The 16,332-nt window shown below is 64.3% G+C and overlaps 2 protein-coding genes across 6 annotated transcripts in view; both read right to left on the bottom strand.

Moving 5' to 3' along the window:
- Positions 1-1,044: 1,044 nt before the first annotated feature.
- On the bottom strand, positions 1,045-9,181 carry WHR1 (winged helix repair factor 1). 5 transcript variants are annotated; one of them, XM_072921102.1, is made up of 7 exons: positions 9,004-9,161; positions 7,703-7,848; positions 6,067-6,162; positions 4,719-4,814; positions 3,139-3,238; positions 2,027-2,174; positions 1,045-1,328 (listed from the first exon to the last, which is right to left on the bottom strand). In XM_072921102.1, the coding sequence occupies exons 1-7, from the start codon at positions 9,098-9,100 to the stop codon at positions 1,283-1,285; spliced, it is 729 nt and encodes a 242-aa protein (XP_072777203.1). In that variant the 5' UTR covers positions 9,101-9,161; the 3' UTR covers positions 1,045-1,282. The 5 variants fall into 5 exon arrangements, with proteins under 5 accessions (XP_072777203.1, XP_072777207.1, XP_072777204.1 ...); XM_072921106.1 differs by having other exon boundaries at positions 3,139-3,236; positions 4,678-4,814; positions 9,004-9,160; XM_072921103.1 differs by lacking the exon at positions 3,139-3,238 and having other exon boundaries at positions 4,678-4,814; positions 9,004-9,181.
- A 1,664-nt stretch (positions 9,182-10,845) lies between these two features.
- SKIC2 (SKI2 subunit of superkiller complex) overlaps positions 10,846-16,332 on the bottom strand; it is a 46,608-nt gene continuing 41,121 nt past the window's right edge. Inside the window, 3 exon segments of the mRNA XM_072921038.1 lie at positions 10,846-11,099; positions 12,684-12,824; positions 14,432-14,650. Coding sequence (XP_072777139.1) covers positions 10,899-11,099; positions 12,684-12,824; positions 14,432-14,650 — 561 coding nt within the window. The 3' untranslated portion in view covers positions 10,846-10,898.

The raw sequence follows: 16,332 nt of genomic DNA, 5'->3' as shown, positions 1-16,332 counted from the left end.
GTTTCATCGGTTTGGGGATTGATCGATCGATTTAGGATTGATCAATTGATTTCGGGTTTGATCGGTTTGGGGACTGATCGATTGATTTCGGGTTTGATCGGTTTGGGGATTGATTGGTTTGGGGATTGATCCATCGATTTAGGGTTTCGTCGGTTTGGGGATTGATCGATCGATTTAGGATTGATCGATTGATTTCAGGTTTCATCGGTTTGGGGATTGATCGATCGGGTTTGATCGGTTTGGGGATTGATTGATCGATTTCAGATTTCATCGGTTTGGGTATTGATCCATCAATTTAGGGTTTGATCGGTTTGGGGATTGATCGGTTTGGGGATTGATCCATCGATTTAGGGTTTCATCGGTTTGGGGATTGATCAATCGATTTAGGATTATCAATTGATTTCGGGTTTGATCGGTTTGGGGATTGATCGATCGGGTTTGATCGGTTTGGGGATTGATCGATCGGGTTTGATCGGTTTGGGGATTGATCGATCGATTTCAGATTTCATCGGTTTGGGGATTGATCGATCGATTTCGGGTTTGATCGGTTTGGGGATTGATTGGTTTGGGGATTGATCCATCGATTTAGGGTTTCGTCGGTTTGGGGATTGATCACTTTGCGGTTTGATTGATTTGGGGATTTATCAATTGACTTGGGATTTGATCGATTGATTTGGGGTTGGAGCGATTGATTTGGGGATCAATCGATTTGGGGTTTGATCACTTAGTTTGGGGATTGAGCGATCGATTTCGGGATTGATCAATTTTGGGTTTGATCGATTTCAGGTATGATCAGTTTGGGAATTGATCAATCAGTTTGGGGATTGAGCAATCGATTTCGGGATTGATCAATTTCGGGTTTGATCGATTGCAGGTTTGATCAGTTTGGGAATTGATCAATCAGTTTGGGGATTGATCGGTCTGGGGTTTATTGATTTTATTGATTTCCGTTTCACTGACCGTGGTTTGATTGATTTTTATCTGACTGATTTCGAATTCATTGATTTTGGTTTTATCAATTTCGGTTTCATTGATTTTATGGAATTTTGGATTTATTGATCTCTCAAATACTTCGGGTTTATTGATTTGGGGGTTTGATTTTATTTAATTTTTGGTTTTATTGCACTCGGCCAAAGTGGGCGTGGCCAAAGTGGGCGTGGCCATCTCGTCCTTAGCCCCGCCCCCAATGGGCGTGGTCAGCCGTGGCCACGCCCCCCGTGCAGAAATTTGGGGCGACTTCCTCAGGCAGGTCCGGTCAGAGGTCAAAGGTCAGAGGTCGGGGTCACGGCTCAGCCAATCGCAGCAGGGGACCCGCGGGGGTCGGGATGCTGCGGGGCAGAGGGGTCAGAGGTCACCGGGGGGTCACTCAGGGGTCAGGGGTCATTCAGGGGTCAGGGGTCATTCAGGGGTCAGGGGTCACTCAGGGGTCGGGGTCATTCATGGGTTAGGGGTCAGTGAGGGGTCAGGGGTCACTTGGGGTTAGGGGGTCCCTGAGGGGTCAGGGGTCACTCAGGCATCACTCAGGGTCAGGGGTCACTAAGGGGTCACTCAGGGGTCAGGGGTCACGCAGAGGTCACTCAGGGCCCCTCCCCCAGCAGGTCACGCAGCAGGAACGGGACCCCCAGGGTCAGTGAGGGGTCAGGGGTCACTCAGGGTCACCAAGGGGTCGGTGAGGGGTCACTTGGGGTCACCAAGGCATCACTCAGGGGTCACTCAGGGGTCAGAGGTCACATAGAGGTCACTGCAGGTCCTGCAGCAGGAACGGGACCCCCGGGGCTCAGGGGTCAGTGAGGGGTCAGGGGTCACTGAGGGGTCACTGAGGGGTCAGTGAGAGGTCAGTGAGGGGTCAGGGGTCAGTGAGGGGTCAGTGAGGGGTCAGGGGTCAGTGAGGGGTCACCGAGGGGTCAGGGGTCATACCTCAGGAGCCGCCCCTCCCCCAGCAGGTCGTGCAGCAGGAAGGGGACCCCCAGGGGTCAGTGAGGGGTCAGGGGTCACAGAGGGGTCACTGAGGGGTCAGGGGTCGTACCTTTGCAGCCGCCCCTCCCCCAGCAGGTCGTGCAGCAGGAACGGGACCCCCAGGGCGGCCCCCGGGGGGGTTTTGCCCCCCCCCAGCGCCCCCTGGGGCAGCTGCCGCAGCCGCGCCCGACGGAACAGAGACAGCAGCGCCCGGCGGCCTGGGGTCACACGGGGTCACAGGGGTCAGACGGGGTCACGGGGTCAGATGGGGGTCACATGGGGTCACACGGGGGTCAGACGGGGTCACACAGGGTCACACGGGGTCACACGGGGTCACGGGGGTCAGACGGGGTCAGATGGGGTCAGACAAGGTCACACGGGGGTCACAGGGTTCACACGGGGTCACACAGGGTCACATGGGGGTCACTGAGGGGTCCTAAGGGTCAGGGAAGGGTCAGAGAGGGGTCACTGAGGGGTCAGGGGGTCACTGAGGGGTCAGGGGGTCACTGAGGGGTCCCGGGGGTCCCATGGCTGTCCCAGAGGTCACTGAGGGGTCCTGGGGGTCCCGTGGGGGTCCTGTGGGTGTCCCAGAGGTCACTGCGGGGTCAGGGGGTCACTGAGGGGTCCCGTGGGGGTCCCATGGGTGCCCCGGGGGTCCCGTGGGTGCCCCGGGGGTCCCGTGGGTGTCCCGTGGGTCACTGAGAGGTCCCGTGGATGTCCCGGGGGTCCCATGGGTGTCCTGGGGGGTCACTGAAGGGTCCCGTGGGGTCCCGGGGGTGTCCCGGGGGTCCCGTGGGTGTCCCAGAGGTCACTGAGGGGTCAGGGGGTCACTGAGGTGTCCCAGAGGAGTCCCTGGGGTCCCATGGGTGTCCCCAGGTGTCCCGTGGGTGTCCCATGGGTGCCCTGGGGGTCCCGTGGGTCACTGAGGGGTCACTGAGGGGTCCCATGGGTGTCCCGTGGGTGCCCCGGGGGTCCTGTGGGTCACTGAGGGGTCCCGGGGGTCCCGTGGGTGTCCCGTGGGTGCCCCCGGGTGTCACTGAGGGGTCCCGGGGGTCCTGTGGGTGCCCCGGGGGTCACTGAAGGGTCCTGTGGGTGTCCCGTGGGTGCCCCGGGGGTCCCGTGGGTCACTGAGGGGTCACTGAGGGGTCCCATGGGTGCCCCGGGGGTCCCGTGGGTGCTCACCGCGCAGCAGCGCCCGCACGAAGCGCCCGACCCCCGGAACCGCCACCCACCAACTGCCGACGTCCCGCACGGTCAGGAGCCCCACGGCCACCAACTGCCTGAGGGGACAGTGGGGACATTGGGGACATTGGGGGACATTGGGGACATTGGGGACATTGGGGACATTGGGGGGACATTGGGGGCATTGGGGACATTGGGGACATTGGGGGGACATTGGGGGCATTGGGGACATTGGGGACATTGGGGGACATTGGGGACATTGGGGACATTGGGGTCATTGGGGACATTGGGGTCATTGGGGGGACATTGGGGTCATTGGGGACATTGGGGGGACATTGGGGACATTGGGGACATTGGGGACATTGGGGGGACATTGGGGGCATTGGGGACATTGGGGACATTGGGGGACATTGGGGACATTGGGGACATTGGGGTCATTGGGGACATTGGGGTCATTGGGGGGACATTGGGGTCATTGGGGACATTGGGGGGACATTGGGGACATTGGGGACATTGGGGTCATTGGGGACATTGGGGACATTGGGGACATTGGGGTCATTGGGGACATTGGGGGGACATTGGGGGGACATTGGGGACATTGGGGACATTGGGGACACTGGGGACATTGGGGGGACATTGGGGACATTGGGGGGATTGGGGACGTTGGGGGGGACACGGCTCAGCCCTGGGGACACCCCCGGCCACCCCAAATCCCACCCTGGGTGTCCCCAATCCCATCTTGATGTCCCCAGTGCCACCCCAGTGTCCCCAAACCCCATCCAGGTGTCCCCAAACCCCACCTGGGTATCCCCAGTGCCACCCCAGGTGTCCCCAAACCCACCCTGAGTGTCCCCAAACCCACCCTGAGTGTCCCCAAATCCCATCTTGATGTCCCCAGTGCCACCCCAGTGTCCCCAAACCCAACCCCGGTGTCCCCAAACCCATTCTGGGTGTCCCCAAACCCACCCTGGGTGTCCCCAGTGCCACCTCAGGTGTCCCCAAACCCCACCCGGGTGTCCCAAACCCACCCCAGGTGTCCCCAGTGCCACCCCAGTGTCCCCATACCCATCCAGGTGTCCCCAAATCCCACCCTGGGTGTCCCCAAACCCACCCTGAGTGTCCCCAAACCCATCCTGGTGTCCCAAATCCCACCCTGGGTGTCCCCAAACCCCATCCAGGTGTCTCCAGACCCCATCCCAATGTCCCCAAACCCACCCTAGGTGTCCTCAGCCCATCCCTGTGACCCCTGGGTGACCCCTGGGTGTCCCCTGGGTGTCCCCAGTGTCCCAAACCTCACCCCAGTGTCCCCAAACCCCATCCTGGGTGTCCCCAAACCCATTCTGAGTGTCCCCAAGCTCATCTTGATGTCCCCAAACCCCATCCAGGTGTCCCCAAATCCCATCCCTGTGTCCCCAGTGTCCCTCACGTGATGTCACTGTCCCCAAATCCCATGTCCCTCATGTCCCTCTCTCCGTAGCTCAGCTCCCGTGACCCCTGGGTGACCCCGTGACCCCTGGGTGACCCCTGTGTGTCCCTCACGTGACGTCACTGTCCCCAAATCCCATGTCCCTCATGTCCCTCTCTCCGTAGCTCAGCTCCGGCCGCGCCATCACCGCCACCTCCAGAAATCGCCGAACCAGCGGCTCCCGCGGGGACCCGGCCACGGCCGCCAGCGCCTGGAACGGGGTCAGGGGTCACCCAGGGGTCACCCAGGGGTCACCGGGGGTCACCCAGGGGTCACCCAGGGGTCACACAGGGGTCACCAGCGGCTCCCGCGGGGACCCGGACACGGCCGCCAGTGCCTGGAACGGGGTCAGAGGTCACCCAGGGGTCACCCAGGGGTCACCCAGGGGTCACCCAGGGGTCAGGGGGCACCCAGGGGTCACCAGCGGCTCCCAGGGGGACCCAGACACGGCCGCCAGTGCCTAAAACAGGGGTCAGAGGTCACCCAGGGGTCACCCAGAGGTCAGCCAGGGGTCACATGGGGGTCAGGGGTCACCCAGGGGTCACCAGCGGCTCCCGGGGGGACCCGGACACGGCAGCCAGTGCCTGAAACGGGGTCAGGGGTCACCCAGGGGTCACCCAGGGGTCACCCAGGGGTCACATGGGGGTCGGGGGCACACAAGGGTCAGGGGGCACCGGGGGTCACCAGCGGCTCCCGCGGGGACCCGGACACGGCCGCCAGCACCTGAAACGGGGTCAGGGGTCACCCAGGGGTCACACAGGAGTCACCCAGGGGTCACTGGGGGTCAGGGGGCATCCAAGGGTCACCCAGGGGTCACAGGGTCAATGGGGGGGTCATTGAGGGATCATTGGGGGGGTCACTAAAGGGGTCTGGGGGTCACTGGGGGGGGTCACCAGGAGGTCATTGAAGGAGTCAGGGGGTCATGGGGGGGGTCAGGGGGTCACCAGGGGGTCACTAGAGGGTCACCAGGGGGTCATTGAGGGGGTCAGGGGGTCACTGTGGGGGTGATGGGGGTCACTAGAGGGTCACCAGGGGGTCAGGAGGTCATTGAGGGGGGTCAGGGGGTCACTAGAGGGTCACCAGGGGGTCACCGGGGGGTCTGGGGGTCACTAGAGGGTCACCAGGGGGTCAGGGGGTCACGGGGGGGTCAGAGGGTCACCAGGGGGTCACCAGGGGGGTCATTGAGGGGGTCAGGGGGTCACTGTGGGGGTCACCAGGGGGTCACTAGAGGGTCACCGGGGGGTCACTAGAGGGTCACCAGGAGGTCATTGAAGGGGTCAGGGGGTCACGGGAGGGGGTCAGAGGATCCCTAGAGGGTCACCAGGGGGTCACCAGGGGGATTGGGGGGGGGGTCAGGGGGTCACCAGGGGGGTCAGGGGGTCACGGGGGGGTCCTGGGGTGGGTCAGGGGGTCCGGGGTCACCGCTGGGGTCCCCCCGTGCCCCCCGTGCCCCGTTGCGGTACCTTCTCGCGGTAGAGTCTCGCACTGACCACCCCGAGCGCGTCGGGGCCCAGCCCCAAGTGCAGCAGCCGCAGCCGCCCCTCAGCACGGAGCCGCTCCTGGGGGGAAATGGGGGTCTGGGGGGTCTGGGGGGGCTTTGGGGGGTCCTGGGGGGGCGTTTGGGGTGAAAAATGGGGGTCTGGGGGGTCTGGGGGGGTCTGGGGGGGAAAAATGGGGGTCTGGGGGGTCCTGGGGGGGCGTTTGGGGGGTCTGCGGGGTCCCAGAGGGGTCCTGGGGGGTCCTGGGGGGTCCTGGGGGGGTCCCAGTGGGGTCCCGGTCGAGTCCTGGGGGTCTTAGTGGGTCCCAGGGGTCCCAGGGCTGCGTTTGGGGGGTCCTGGGGGGTCCCAGTGGAGTCTTGGGGGGTCCTGGGGGGTCCTGGGGGGGCTTTGGGGGGTCCTGGGGGGGTCCTGGGGGGTTCTGGGCTGGGTTTGGGGGGTTCTTGGGGGGCCATTTGGGGGGTTCTGGGGGGTCCTCGGGGGTCCTGGGGGAAAAACGCGGGTCTGGGGGATCCTGGAGGGTCTGGGGGGTCCTGGGGGGTCCCGGGGCTGCATTTGGGGGGTCCTGGGGGGTCCTGGAGGATCCTAGGGGGGTCCTGGGGGGGAAACGGGGTCCTGGGGGGGTCCCAGTGGGGTCCCGGTCGAGTCCTGGGGGTCTTAGTGGGTCCCAGGGGTCCCAGTGGGGTCCCAGGGCTGCATTTGGGGGGTCCTGGGGGGTCCTGGGGGGTCTTGGTGGGGTCCTGGGGGGTCCTGGGGGGGTCCCGGGGCTGCATTTGGGGGGTCCTGGGGGTCTTGGTGGCTCCCAGGGGTCCCAGTGGCCATCCCGGTGTTCCCGGTGGGGGTCCTGGTGGCATCCCGGGGTCCCATTGGGTGTCCCGGTGTTCCCGGTGTTCCCAGTGGGGTTCCCGTAGGGGGTCCCAGGGGCATTCCCATGTTCCCATTGGGGTTCCCATTGTTCCCATTGGGGGTCCCATTGTTCCCATTGGGGTTCCCGTTGTTCCCGTTGTTCCCAGTGGGGGTCCCGGGGGGTCCCAGGGGCATCCCGGTGTTCCCGTTGTTCACGTTGGGGGTCCCGGTGTATCCCATTGGGGTTCCCAGGGCCATCCCAGGATCCCGTTGGTGTTCCCGGTGTTATCCCGTTGGGGGTCCCGGGGCTCCTGGTGGGGGTCCCAGGGCATCCCACTGTTCCCGTTGGGGGTCCCGGTGTCCCCAGTGTGGGTCCCGGTGGGGGTCCCGGGGGCATTCCCATGTTCCCACTGTTCCCGGTGTTGTTCCTGCTGTTCCCGTTGGTGTTCCCGGTGTATCCTGGTGTTCCCAGTGGGGGTCCCGGGGGGTCCCGGGGGCATTCCCGTGTTCCCGGTGTTCCCGTTAGTGGTCCCAGGGCTCCTGGCGGGGGTCCCGTTGTTCCCGTTGGGGTTCCCACTGTTCCCGGTGTTCCTGGTGGGGGTCCCGGGGGGTCCCGGGGGCATTCCCATGTTCCCGGTGTTCCTGTTGGTGTCCCATTGGTGTTCCCGGTGTTCCCGGTGGGGGTCCCAGGGGCATCCCGGTGTATCCCGGTGCTGTTCCCGGTGTCCCGGTGTCCCCGTCGCTGCCCGTCCCTCACCAGGTGCCGGTCCACGGCGGTGCGGTCGGGCACGAGGCTGTACAGTTGGTGGCGCAGCAGCAGCGGCGGCAGCGCGTCCCCGAACAGGCGGCGCGGGAACAGCGCGGCCACGGCCCCGAGCGCCGCCTCCACCGCCGCGGGGCTGCCTGGGAACCGGGCACCGGAGATCACCGGGAGATCACCGGGAGCCCACCGGGAACCCCCAAATTCCACCCAGAACCCACCGGGACCCACCGGAGCTCACCAGGACCCCACCGGGAGCCCCAAAACCCACCGGGAGCTCACCGGGACCCACTGGGAGCTCACCGGGACCCCCGAAACCCACCGGGACCCCCCAGAACTCACCGGGAGCCCACCGGGACCCCCGAAACCCACCGGGAGCTCACCGGGACCCCACCGGGACCCCCGGGACCCACCGGGACCCCACCGGGACCCCACCGGGACCCCCGAAACCCACCGGGAGCCCACCGGGGACCCACCGGGACCCACCGGGACCCCACCAGGAACCCCGGGAACCCACCGGGAGCTCACCGGGAGCCCACCGGGACCCCACCGGGACCCCCCAGATTCCACCCGCAGCCCCGCACACACAACCGCGACCCCCCCACACACCCCCCGGTACCCCCTCAGCGCTCCCCGGGGCACCGGGACCCCACCGGGAACTCACCGGGACCCCCAAAACCCACCGGGACCCCACCGGGACCCCACCGGGAACTCACCGGGACCCCCAAAACCCACCGGGACCCCACCGGGACCCACCGGGAACTCACCGGGACCCCACCGGAACCCACCGGGAACGCCGAAACCCACCGGGAGCTCACCGGGAGCTCACCGGGGACCCACCAGGACCTCACCGGGACCCCCAAAACCCACCGGGAGCTCACCGGGAACCCACCGGGACCCCCAAAACCCACCGGGACCCCCAAAACCCACCAGGAACCCACCGGGGACTCACCGGGAACCCCAAAACCCACCAGGACCCCACCGGGGACTCACCGGGATCCCACCGGGAACTCACCGGGACCCCACCGGGAACCCCGAAACCCACCGAGAGCCCACCGGGACCCACCGGGAGCCCCAAAACCCACCGGGACCCCCAAAACCCACCAGGAGCCCACCGGGACCCCCGGGAACTCACCGGGACCCCACCGGGACCCACCGGAACCCACCGGGACCCACCGGGACCCCACCGGGACCCACCGGGAACCCCCAGATTCCACCCGCAGCCCCGCACACACAACCGCGACCCCCCCCACACACCCCCTGGTACCCCCTCAGCGCTCCCCGGTCCCCCCCGGTACCGTCGGGCCGCGGAGGCTCCGCCGGCAGCCCCGGGCGGCGCCGTTTGGCCTCGATGGCGGCGCGGGGGTCCTCGAGGCGGCGGCGGCGGCGGCTCATGGGGGGCTCGGGGGGGATTTGGGGGGTTTTGGGGGGGTTTGGGGGGTTTTGGGGGTTTTTGGGGGGCTCCGGTTCCCGGAACGGCGCCGGTGCCGCCGCCTGCGCGCGGTGATGACGTCACTGCGACGCGGCGCCCGATTGTGACGTCAGAGCGCGGCGCGCGGTGATGGCGGCGGGCGGAACCATTCGGAGCGGACGGGGGGGGGGTGAAGAGAGGAGGTGAATGGACTGAGCCATGTGAGGTTGTGGGGGGAGCTTGGACAGAGCCACAGGAGTCTGTGGGGGGTTTGGAAGGAACCACACGAGTCTGTGGGGGGGTTGGACAGAACCAAACAGATCTGTGGGGGGGTTTGGACAGAACCACAGGAGTCTGTGGGGGGTTGGAAGGAACCACAGGAATCTGTGGGGGAGTTGGACAGAACCAAACAGATCTGTGGGGGGGTTGGAAGGAACCACAGGAGTCTGTGGGGGGTTTGGAAGGAACCACAGGAGTCTGTGGGGGGGTTTGGAAGGAACCACAGGGGTTTGTGGGGGGGTTGGACAGAACCACACGAGTCTGTGGGGGGGTTGGAAGGAACCACAGGAATCTGTGGGGGGGTTTGGAAGGAACCACACGAGTCTGGGGGGGGTTTGGAAGGAACCACGGGGGTCTGTGGGGGGGTTTGGAAGGAACCACAGGGGTTTGTGGGGGGTCGGACAGAACCACAGGAGTCTGTGGGGGGGGTTGGACAGAACCAAACAGATCTGTGGGGGGGTTTGGAAGGAACCACAGGAATCTGTGGGGGGGTTGGACAGAACCACGGGGGTTTGTGGGGGGGATTGGAAGGAACCACAGGAGTCTGTGGGGGGATTGGACAGAACCAAACAGATCTGTGGGGGGGTCGGACAGAACCAAACAGATCTGTGGGGGGGTCGGACAGAACCACACAGATCTGTGGGGGGGTTTGGAAGGAACCACACGAGTCTGTGGGGGGGTTGGACAGAACCACAGGAGTCTGTGGGGGGTTTGGAAGGAACCACAGGGGTCTGTGGGGGGGTTGGAAGGAACCACAGGAGTCTGGGGGGGGGTTGGACAGAACCACAGGAGTCTGTGGGGGGGTTGGAAGGAACCACAGGAGTCTGTGGGGGGGTTTGGAAGGAACCACGGGGGTTTGGGGGGGTTTGGAAGGAACCACATGAGTCTGGGGGGGGGTTGGAAAGAACCACAGGAGTCTGGGGGGGGGGGGTTTGGAGTCTGTGGGGGGGTTTGGAAGGAACCACACGAGTCTGTGGGGGGGTTGGACAGAACCACAAAGATCTGTGGGGGGGTTGGACAGAACCACAGGAGTCTGTGGGGGGGTTTGGAGTCTGTGGGGGGTTTGGAAGGAACCACGGGGGTTTGTGGGGGGGTTTGGAAGGAACCACAGGGGTTTGGGGGGGGTTGGACAGAACCACAGGAGTCTGTGGGGGGGGTTGGACAGAACCAAACAGATCTGTGGGGGGGTTTGGAAGGAACCACAGGGGTCTGTGGGGGGATTGGAAGGAACCACAGGAGTCTGTGGGGGGGGTTGGACAGAACCACACAGATCTGTGGGGGGGGGTTGGACAGAACCACACGAGTCTGTGGGGGGGTTTGGAGCCTGTGGGGGGGTTTGGAAGGAACCACAGGAGTCTGTGGGGGGGTTTGGAAGGAACCACAGGAGTCTGGGGGGGGGGTTTGGAGTCTGTGGGGGGGTTGGAAGGAACCACAGGAGTCTGGGGGGGGGTTTGGAAGGAACCACGGGGGTTTGGGGGGCTCGGCGCCCCCCGTGTCCCCCATTTATTGCGTGTACAGGCTGGCGGCGAAGACGATGTCGCGTTTGATCATGGCGGCGGCCGCCTCCATCTTGGCGCCCAGCGCGGGGTCCCCCACGAGGCGCGCGGCGTGGCGCAGCTCCCGCAGCAGCTCCTCCAGCCGCTGCATCGCCCGCACCACCGTCCCCTCCTGCACCGGGGCCCGGCGCGCGATCTCCGCAAAGGGCTGCGGACACGGGGGGGACACAGGGGACACAGGGGGGGTTGGGGACATCAGGGACATTGGGGATGTTGGGGGTGTTGGGGGTGTCGAAGACTTCGGGGGTGTTGGGGACATCAGGGACATTGGGGATGAGGGGGGTGTTGGGGGCGTTGGGGGGACATTGGGGGCATTGGGGACATTGGGGACATTGGGGGGATTGGGGGACATTGGGGACATTGGGGGGACATTGGGGGGATTGGGGGGATTGGGGACAATGGGGTCATTGGGGACATTGGGGGGACATTGGGGGACATTGGGGACATTGGGGACATTGGGGGATATGGGGACATTGGGGACGAGGGGGACATTGGGGACATTGGGGGATATGGGGACATTGGGGTGTTGGAGACAGCGGGGACAGCAGGGGGGTTGGGGACATTGGGGACACTGGGGACGTTGGGGACATTGGGGGACATTGGGGGCATTGGGGGCATTGGGGGGACATTGGGGGGACATTGGGGACATCAGGGACATTTGGGACATTGGGGACATTGGGGACATTGGGGACATTGGGGGTGTTGGGGGATATGGGGACATTGAGGTGTTGGGGACATCACGGTCATTGGGGACATTGGGGACATTGGGGGGACATTGGGGGATATGGGGACGTTGGGGACATCAGGGACATTGGGGACGAGAGGGATGTTTGGGACGTTGGGGACAGTGGGGACATTGGGGACATTGGGGTGATGTGGGGACATTGGGGGCATTTGGGACATTGGGGACGAGGGGCATGTTTGGGACAATGGGGACATTGGGGACACTGGGGGGACATTGGGGACATTGGGGACATTTGGGATATTGGGGACATTGGGGATGTTGGGGGATTGGGGACATTGGGGGACATCGGGGGCATTGGAGACGTTGGGGACATTGAGGTGACACGGTGATGTTGGGGACATTGGGGTCGGGGGCTGTCTCAGGGGTGTCCTGGGGTATCCTGGGGGGTTTTGGGGGGTCCCAGAGGGGTTTTGATGGTCCCAGGGGGTTTTTGGTGGTCCCAGGGGGGTTTTTGGGGGTCCCAGGAGTGATTTTTGGGGGTCCCAGGGGTTTTGGGGGTCCCAGAGGGGTTTTTGGGGATCCCAGAGGGGTTTTTGGGGGTCCCAGGGGGTTTTTGGGGGTCCCAGGGGGGTTTTTGGGGATCCCAGAGTGATTTTTGGGGGTCCCAGAGGGGGTTTTTGGGGGTCCCAGAGGGGGTTTTGGGGGTCCCAGGGGGGTTTTTGGTGGTCCCAGAGAGGTTTTTGGGGGTCCCAGGGGGGTTTATGGTGGTCCCAGAGGGTTTTTGGGGGTCCCAGAGGGATTTTTGGTGGTCCCGATAGGGTTTTTGGGGGTCCCAGGGGGTTTTTTGGGGGTCCCGGAGGGATTTTTGATGGTCCCAGGGGGGTGTTTGGGGGTCCCAGAGGGGTTTTTGGGGGTCCCAGGGGGGTTTTTGGTGGTCCCAGAGGGGTTTTTGGGGGGTCCCAGAGGGGTTTTTGGGGGTCCCAGGGGGGGTTTTTGGGGATCCCAGAGTGATTTTTGGGGGTCCCAGGGGTTTTTGGGGGGTCTCACCATGCCCCTGGCCCACTCGTAGACCACCTGGACGAGGCTGAAGCCGAACTGGGCCACGAATTCGTCGGGGCCGGGCCCGAGGCCGCGCTGCTGCTCCAGCCGGGCCACGCGGGCGGCGACGGCGCGGAGGCGCTCCAGGGCCTGGGGGGCAGGGAGCCCAAAAATTACCCCAAAATTACCCCAAAATTACCCCAAAATCCCTCCCCAACCGCTCCAGGGCCTGGGGGGGCAGGGAGCCCAAAATAACCCAAAATTACCCCAAAAATTACCCCCTAAAATTACCAAAAAATTACCGCAAAATTACCCCAAAAATTACCCCAAAATTACCCCCCAAATTACCCCAAAATTACCCCCAAAATTTACCCTAAAATTACCAAAAAATTACCGCAAAATTACCCCAAAAATTACCCAAAAATTACCCCCAAAATTACCCAAAAAATTACCCAAAAATTACCCCAAAATTTACCCCAAAATTTACCCCAAAAATTACCCCAAAAATTACCCCAAAATTACCCCAAAATTACCCAAAAATTACCCCAAAAATTACCCCAAAATTATCCCAAAATTACCCCAAAATTACCCCAAAAAATTACCCCAAAAATTACCCCAAACTCCCTCCCCAACCGCTCCAGGGCCTGGGGGGCGTCAGGGACCGCAAAATTACCCCAAAATTACCCCAAACCCCCCAAAATCCTCCCCAAACCCCCCAATATCCCCCCCAAAGTGCCCCAAACCCCCCAATATCCCCCCAAACCCTCCTATATCCCCCCAATATCCCCCCCAAACCCCCCAATATCCCCCCCAAAGCACCCCAAACCCCCCAATATACCCCCCAAAGTGCCCCAATATCCCCCCATAGTGCCCCAATATACCCCAATATCCCCCCAAACCCCCCAATACCCCCCCAAACTCCCCAATATCCACCCCAAACCCCCCAATATCCCCCCCAAACCCGCCAATATCTCCCAATATCCCCCCAAAGTGCCCCAAAACCCCCAATATCCCCCCAAAGTGCCCCAATATCCCCCCCAAAGCACCCCAAACCCCCCAATATCCCCCCAAAGTGCCCCAATATCCCCCCCAAAGTGCCCCAATACTCCCCAATATCCACCCCAAACCCCCCAATATCACCCCAAACCCCCCAATACCCCCCGAAATCCCCCAATATCCCCCCCAAACCCCCCAGTTTTCCCCCCAAAACCTCCCAATATCCCCCCCAAACTCCCCAGTATCCCCCAATATCCCCCCCAAACCCCCCCAATATCCCCCCAAAGTGCCCCAAACCCCCCAAATTCCACCCCAAACCCCCCAATATCCCCCGCAAACCCCCCAATATCCCCCCAAACCCCCCAATATCCCCCCAAAATCCCCCAATATCCCCCCAAAATCCCCCAATATCCTCCCCAAACCCCCCAATATCCCCCCCAAAGTGCCCCAAACCCCCCAATACCCCCCCAAACCCCCCAATATCCCCCCCAAATCCCCCAGTTTTCCCCCCAAAACGCCGCAAAACCCCCCAAATTCCACCCCAAACCCCCCAATATCCCCCCCAAACCCCCCAAATTCCACCCGAAACTCCCCAATACCCCCCCCAAAATGCCCATTATCCACCCCAAACCCCCCCAAATCCCCCAATATCCCCCCCAAACCACCCAATATCCCCCCAATATCCCCCGCAAAGTGACCCAAACCCCCCCCAAAGTGCCCCAAACCCCCCAAACCGCCCCCCACCCCCCGTGTCCCCCCACCTGCGCCAGGGCGGGGGGCAGCCCCTCGGGCAGGGGGTCCCCGCGGCCGGGGGTGACGAGGCAGGAGAGCAGGGCGGCGCTCTCCTCGGGCCGCAGCGGGCTCAGCGCGTTGCTCAGCAGCAGCTCGGTCAGCACCAGCTGCTCCGTGCTCAGCAGGGCGGCCACGCGGCCCCCCAGGGCCACAGTGCCCCCCGAGACGTACCCCAGCTCCGACAGCACCTGGGGGGGGGGCACGGGGTCATGGGGGTCAGACAGGGGTCACAGGGGTCTCACAGGGGGGTCATAGGGGTCATAGGGGTCATAGGGGTCACACAGGGGTCACACAGGGGTCACAGGGGCCACGCGGCCCCCCAGCGCCACCGTGCCCCCCGAGACGTACCCCAGCTCCGACAGCACCTGGGGAGGGGACACGGGGGTCACAGGGGGACACGGGGGGCACAGGGGGGTCATGGGGGTCACACGGGGGTCACAGGGGTCACAGGGGTCAGGGGACAGCCCCCAGGGCCACCGTGCCCCCCGAGACGTACCCCAGCTCCGACAGCACCTGGGGAGGGGGTCACAGGGGTTATGGGTGTCACAGGGGTCACACGGGGGTCACAGGGGTCATAGGGGGGTCACAGGGGCCACGCAGCCCCCCAGGGCCACAGTGCCCCCCGAAACGTACCCCAGTTCTGACAGCACCTGGGGAGGGGGCACGGGGGTCATGGGGGGTCTCATGGGGGTCATACGGGGGTCATAGGGGTCACACGGGGGTCACAGGGGTCACGGGGGTCAGGGGACAGCCCCCCAGGGCCACCGTGCCCCCCGAGACGTACCCCAGCTCCGACAGCACCTGGGGAGGGGACACGGGGGTCATGGGGGTCACACGGGGGTCACAGGGGTCATAGGGGGGTCACACAGGGTCACACGGGGGTCTAACGGGGGTCACAGGGGTCACACGGGGGTCACAGGGGTCAGGGGACAGCCCAGGACAGGGGACAGCCCCCAGGGCCACAGCACCCCCTGAGACGTACCCCAGCTCCGACAGCACCTGGGGAGGGGGCACGGGGGTCACAGGGGGGTCACACGGGGGTCACAGGGGTCACACGGGGTCATAGGGGTCACAGGGGGGTCACAGGGGCCACGCGGCCCCCCAGGGCCACCGTGCCCCCCGAGACGTACCCCAGCTCCGACAGCACCTGGGGAGGGTCACACGGGGTCACAGGGGTCACAGGGGGGTCATAGGGGTCACACAGGGGTCACACAGGGGTTATGGGGGTCATAGGGGGTCATAGGGGGGTCACAGGGGTCATAGGGGTCAGGGGACAGCCCCCAAGGCCACAGTGCCCCCCGAAACGTACCCCAGCTCTGACAGCACCTGGGGAGGGGGCACGGGGTCACAGGGGGGTCATAGGGGGGTCACAAGGGTCACACGGGGGTCACAGGGGGTCACAAGGGTCACACAGGGGTCACAGGGGGGTCACAGGGGTCATAGGGGGGTCACAGGGGTCAGGGGACAGCCCCCAGGGCCACAGTGCCCCCCGAGACGTACCCCAGCTCCGACAGCACCTGGGGGGGGGCACGGGGGTTATGGGGGTCATAGGGGTCACACGGGGGTCACAGGGGGGTCACAGGGGTCAGGGGACAGCCCCCAGGGTCACAGCGCCCCCCGAGACGTACCCCAGCTCTGACAGCACCTGGGGAGGGGGCACGGGGGTTATGGGGGTCACAGGGGGGTCACAGGGGGGTCATGGGGGTCACAGGGGTCAGGGGACAGCCCCCCAAAGCCACAGCGCCCCCCGAAACGTACCCCAGCTCCGACAGCACCTGGGGAGGGGACACGGGGGTCATGGGGGTCATAGGGGGGTCACAGGGGTCACAGGGGTCATAGGGGGTCACACGGGGTCACACAGGGTCTCACG

This window comes from Taeniopygia guttata, chromosome 35 (genome assembly GCF_048771995.1).
Source record: "Taeniopygia guttata chromosome 35, bTaeGut7.mat, whole genome shotgun sequence".
Taxonomy (NCBI): domain Eukaryota; kingdom Metazoa; phylum Chordata; class Aves; order Passeriformes; family Estrildidae; genus Taeniopygia; species Taeniopygia guttata.
Note: the sequence above shows the minus strand (reverse complement) of the source record. Positions and strands in the feature narration are given on the sequence as shown.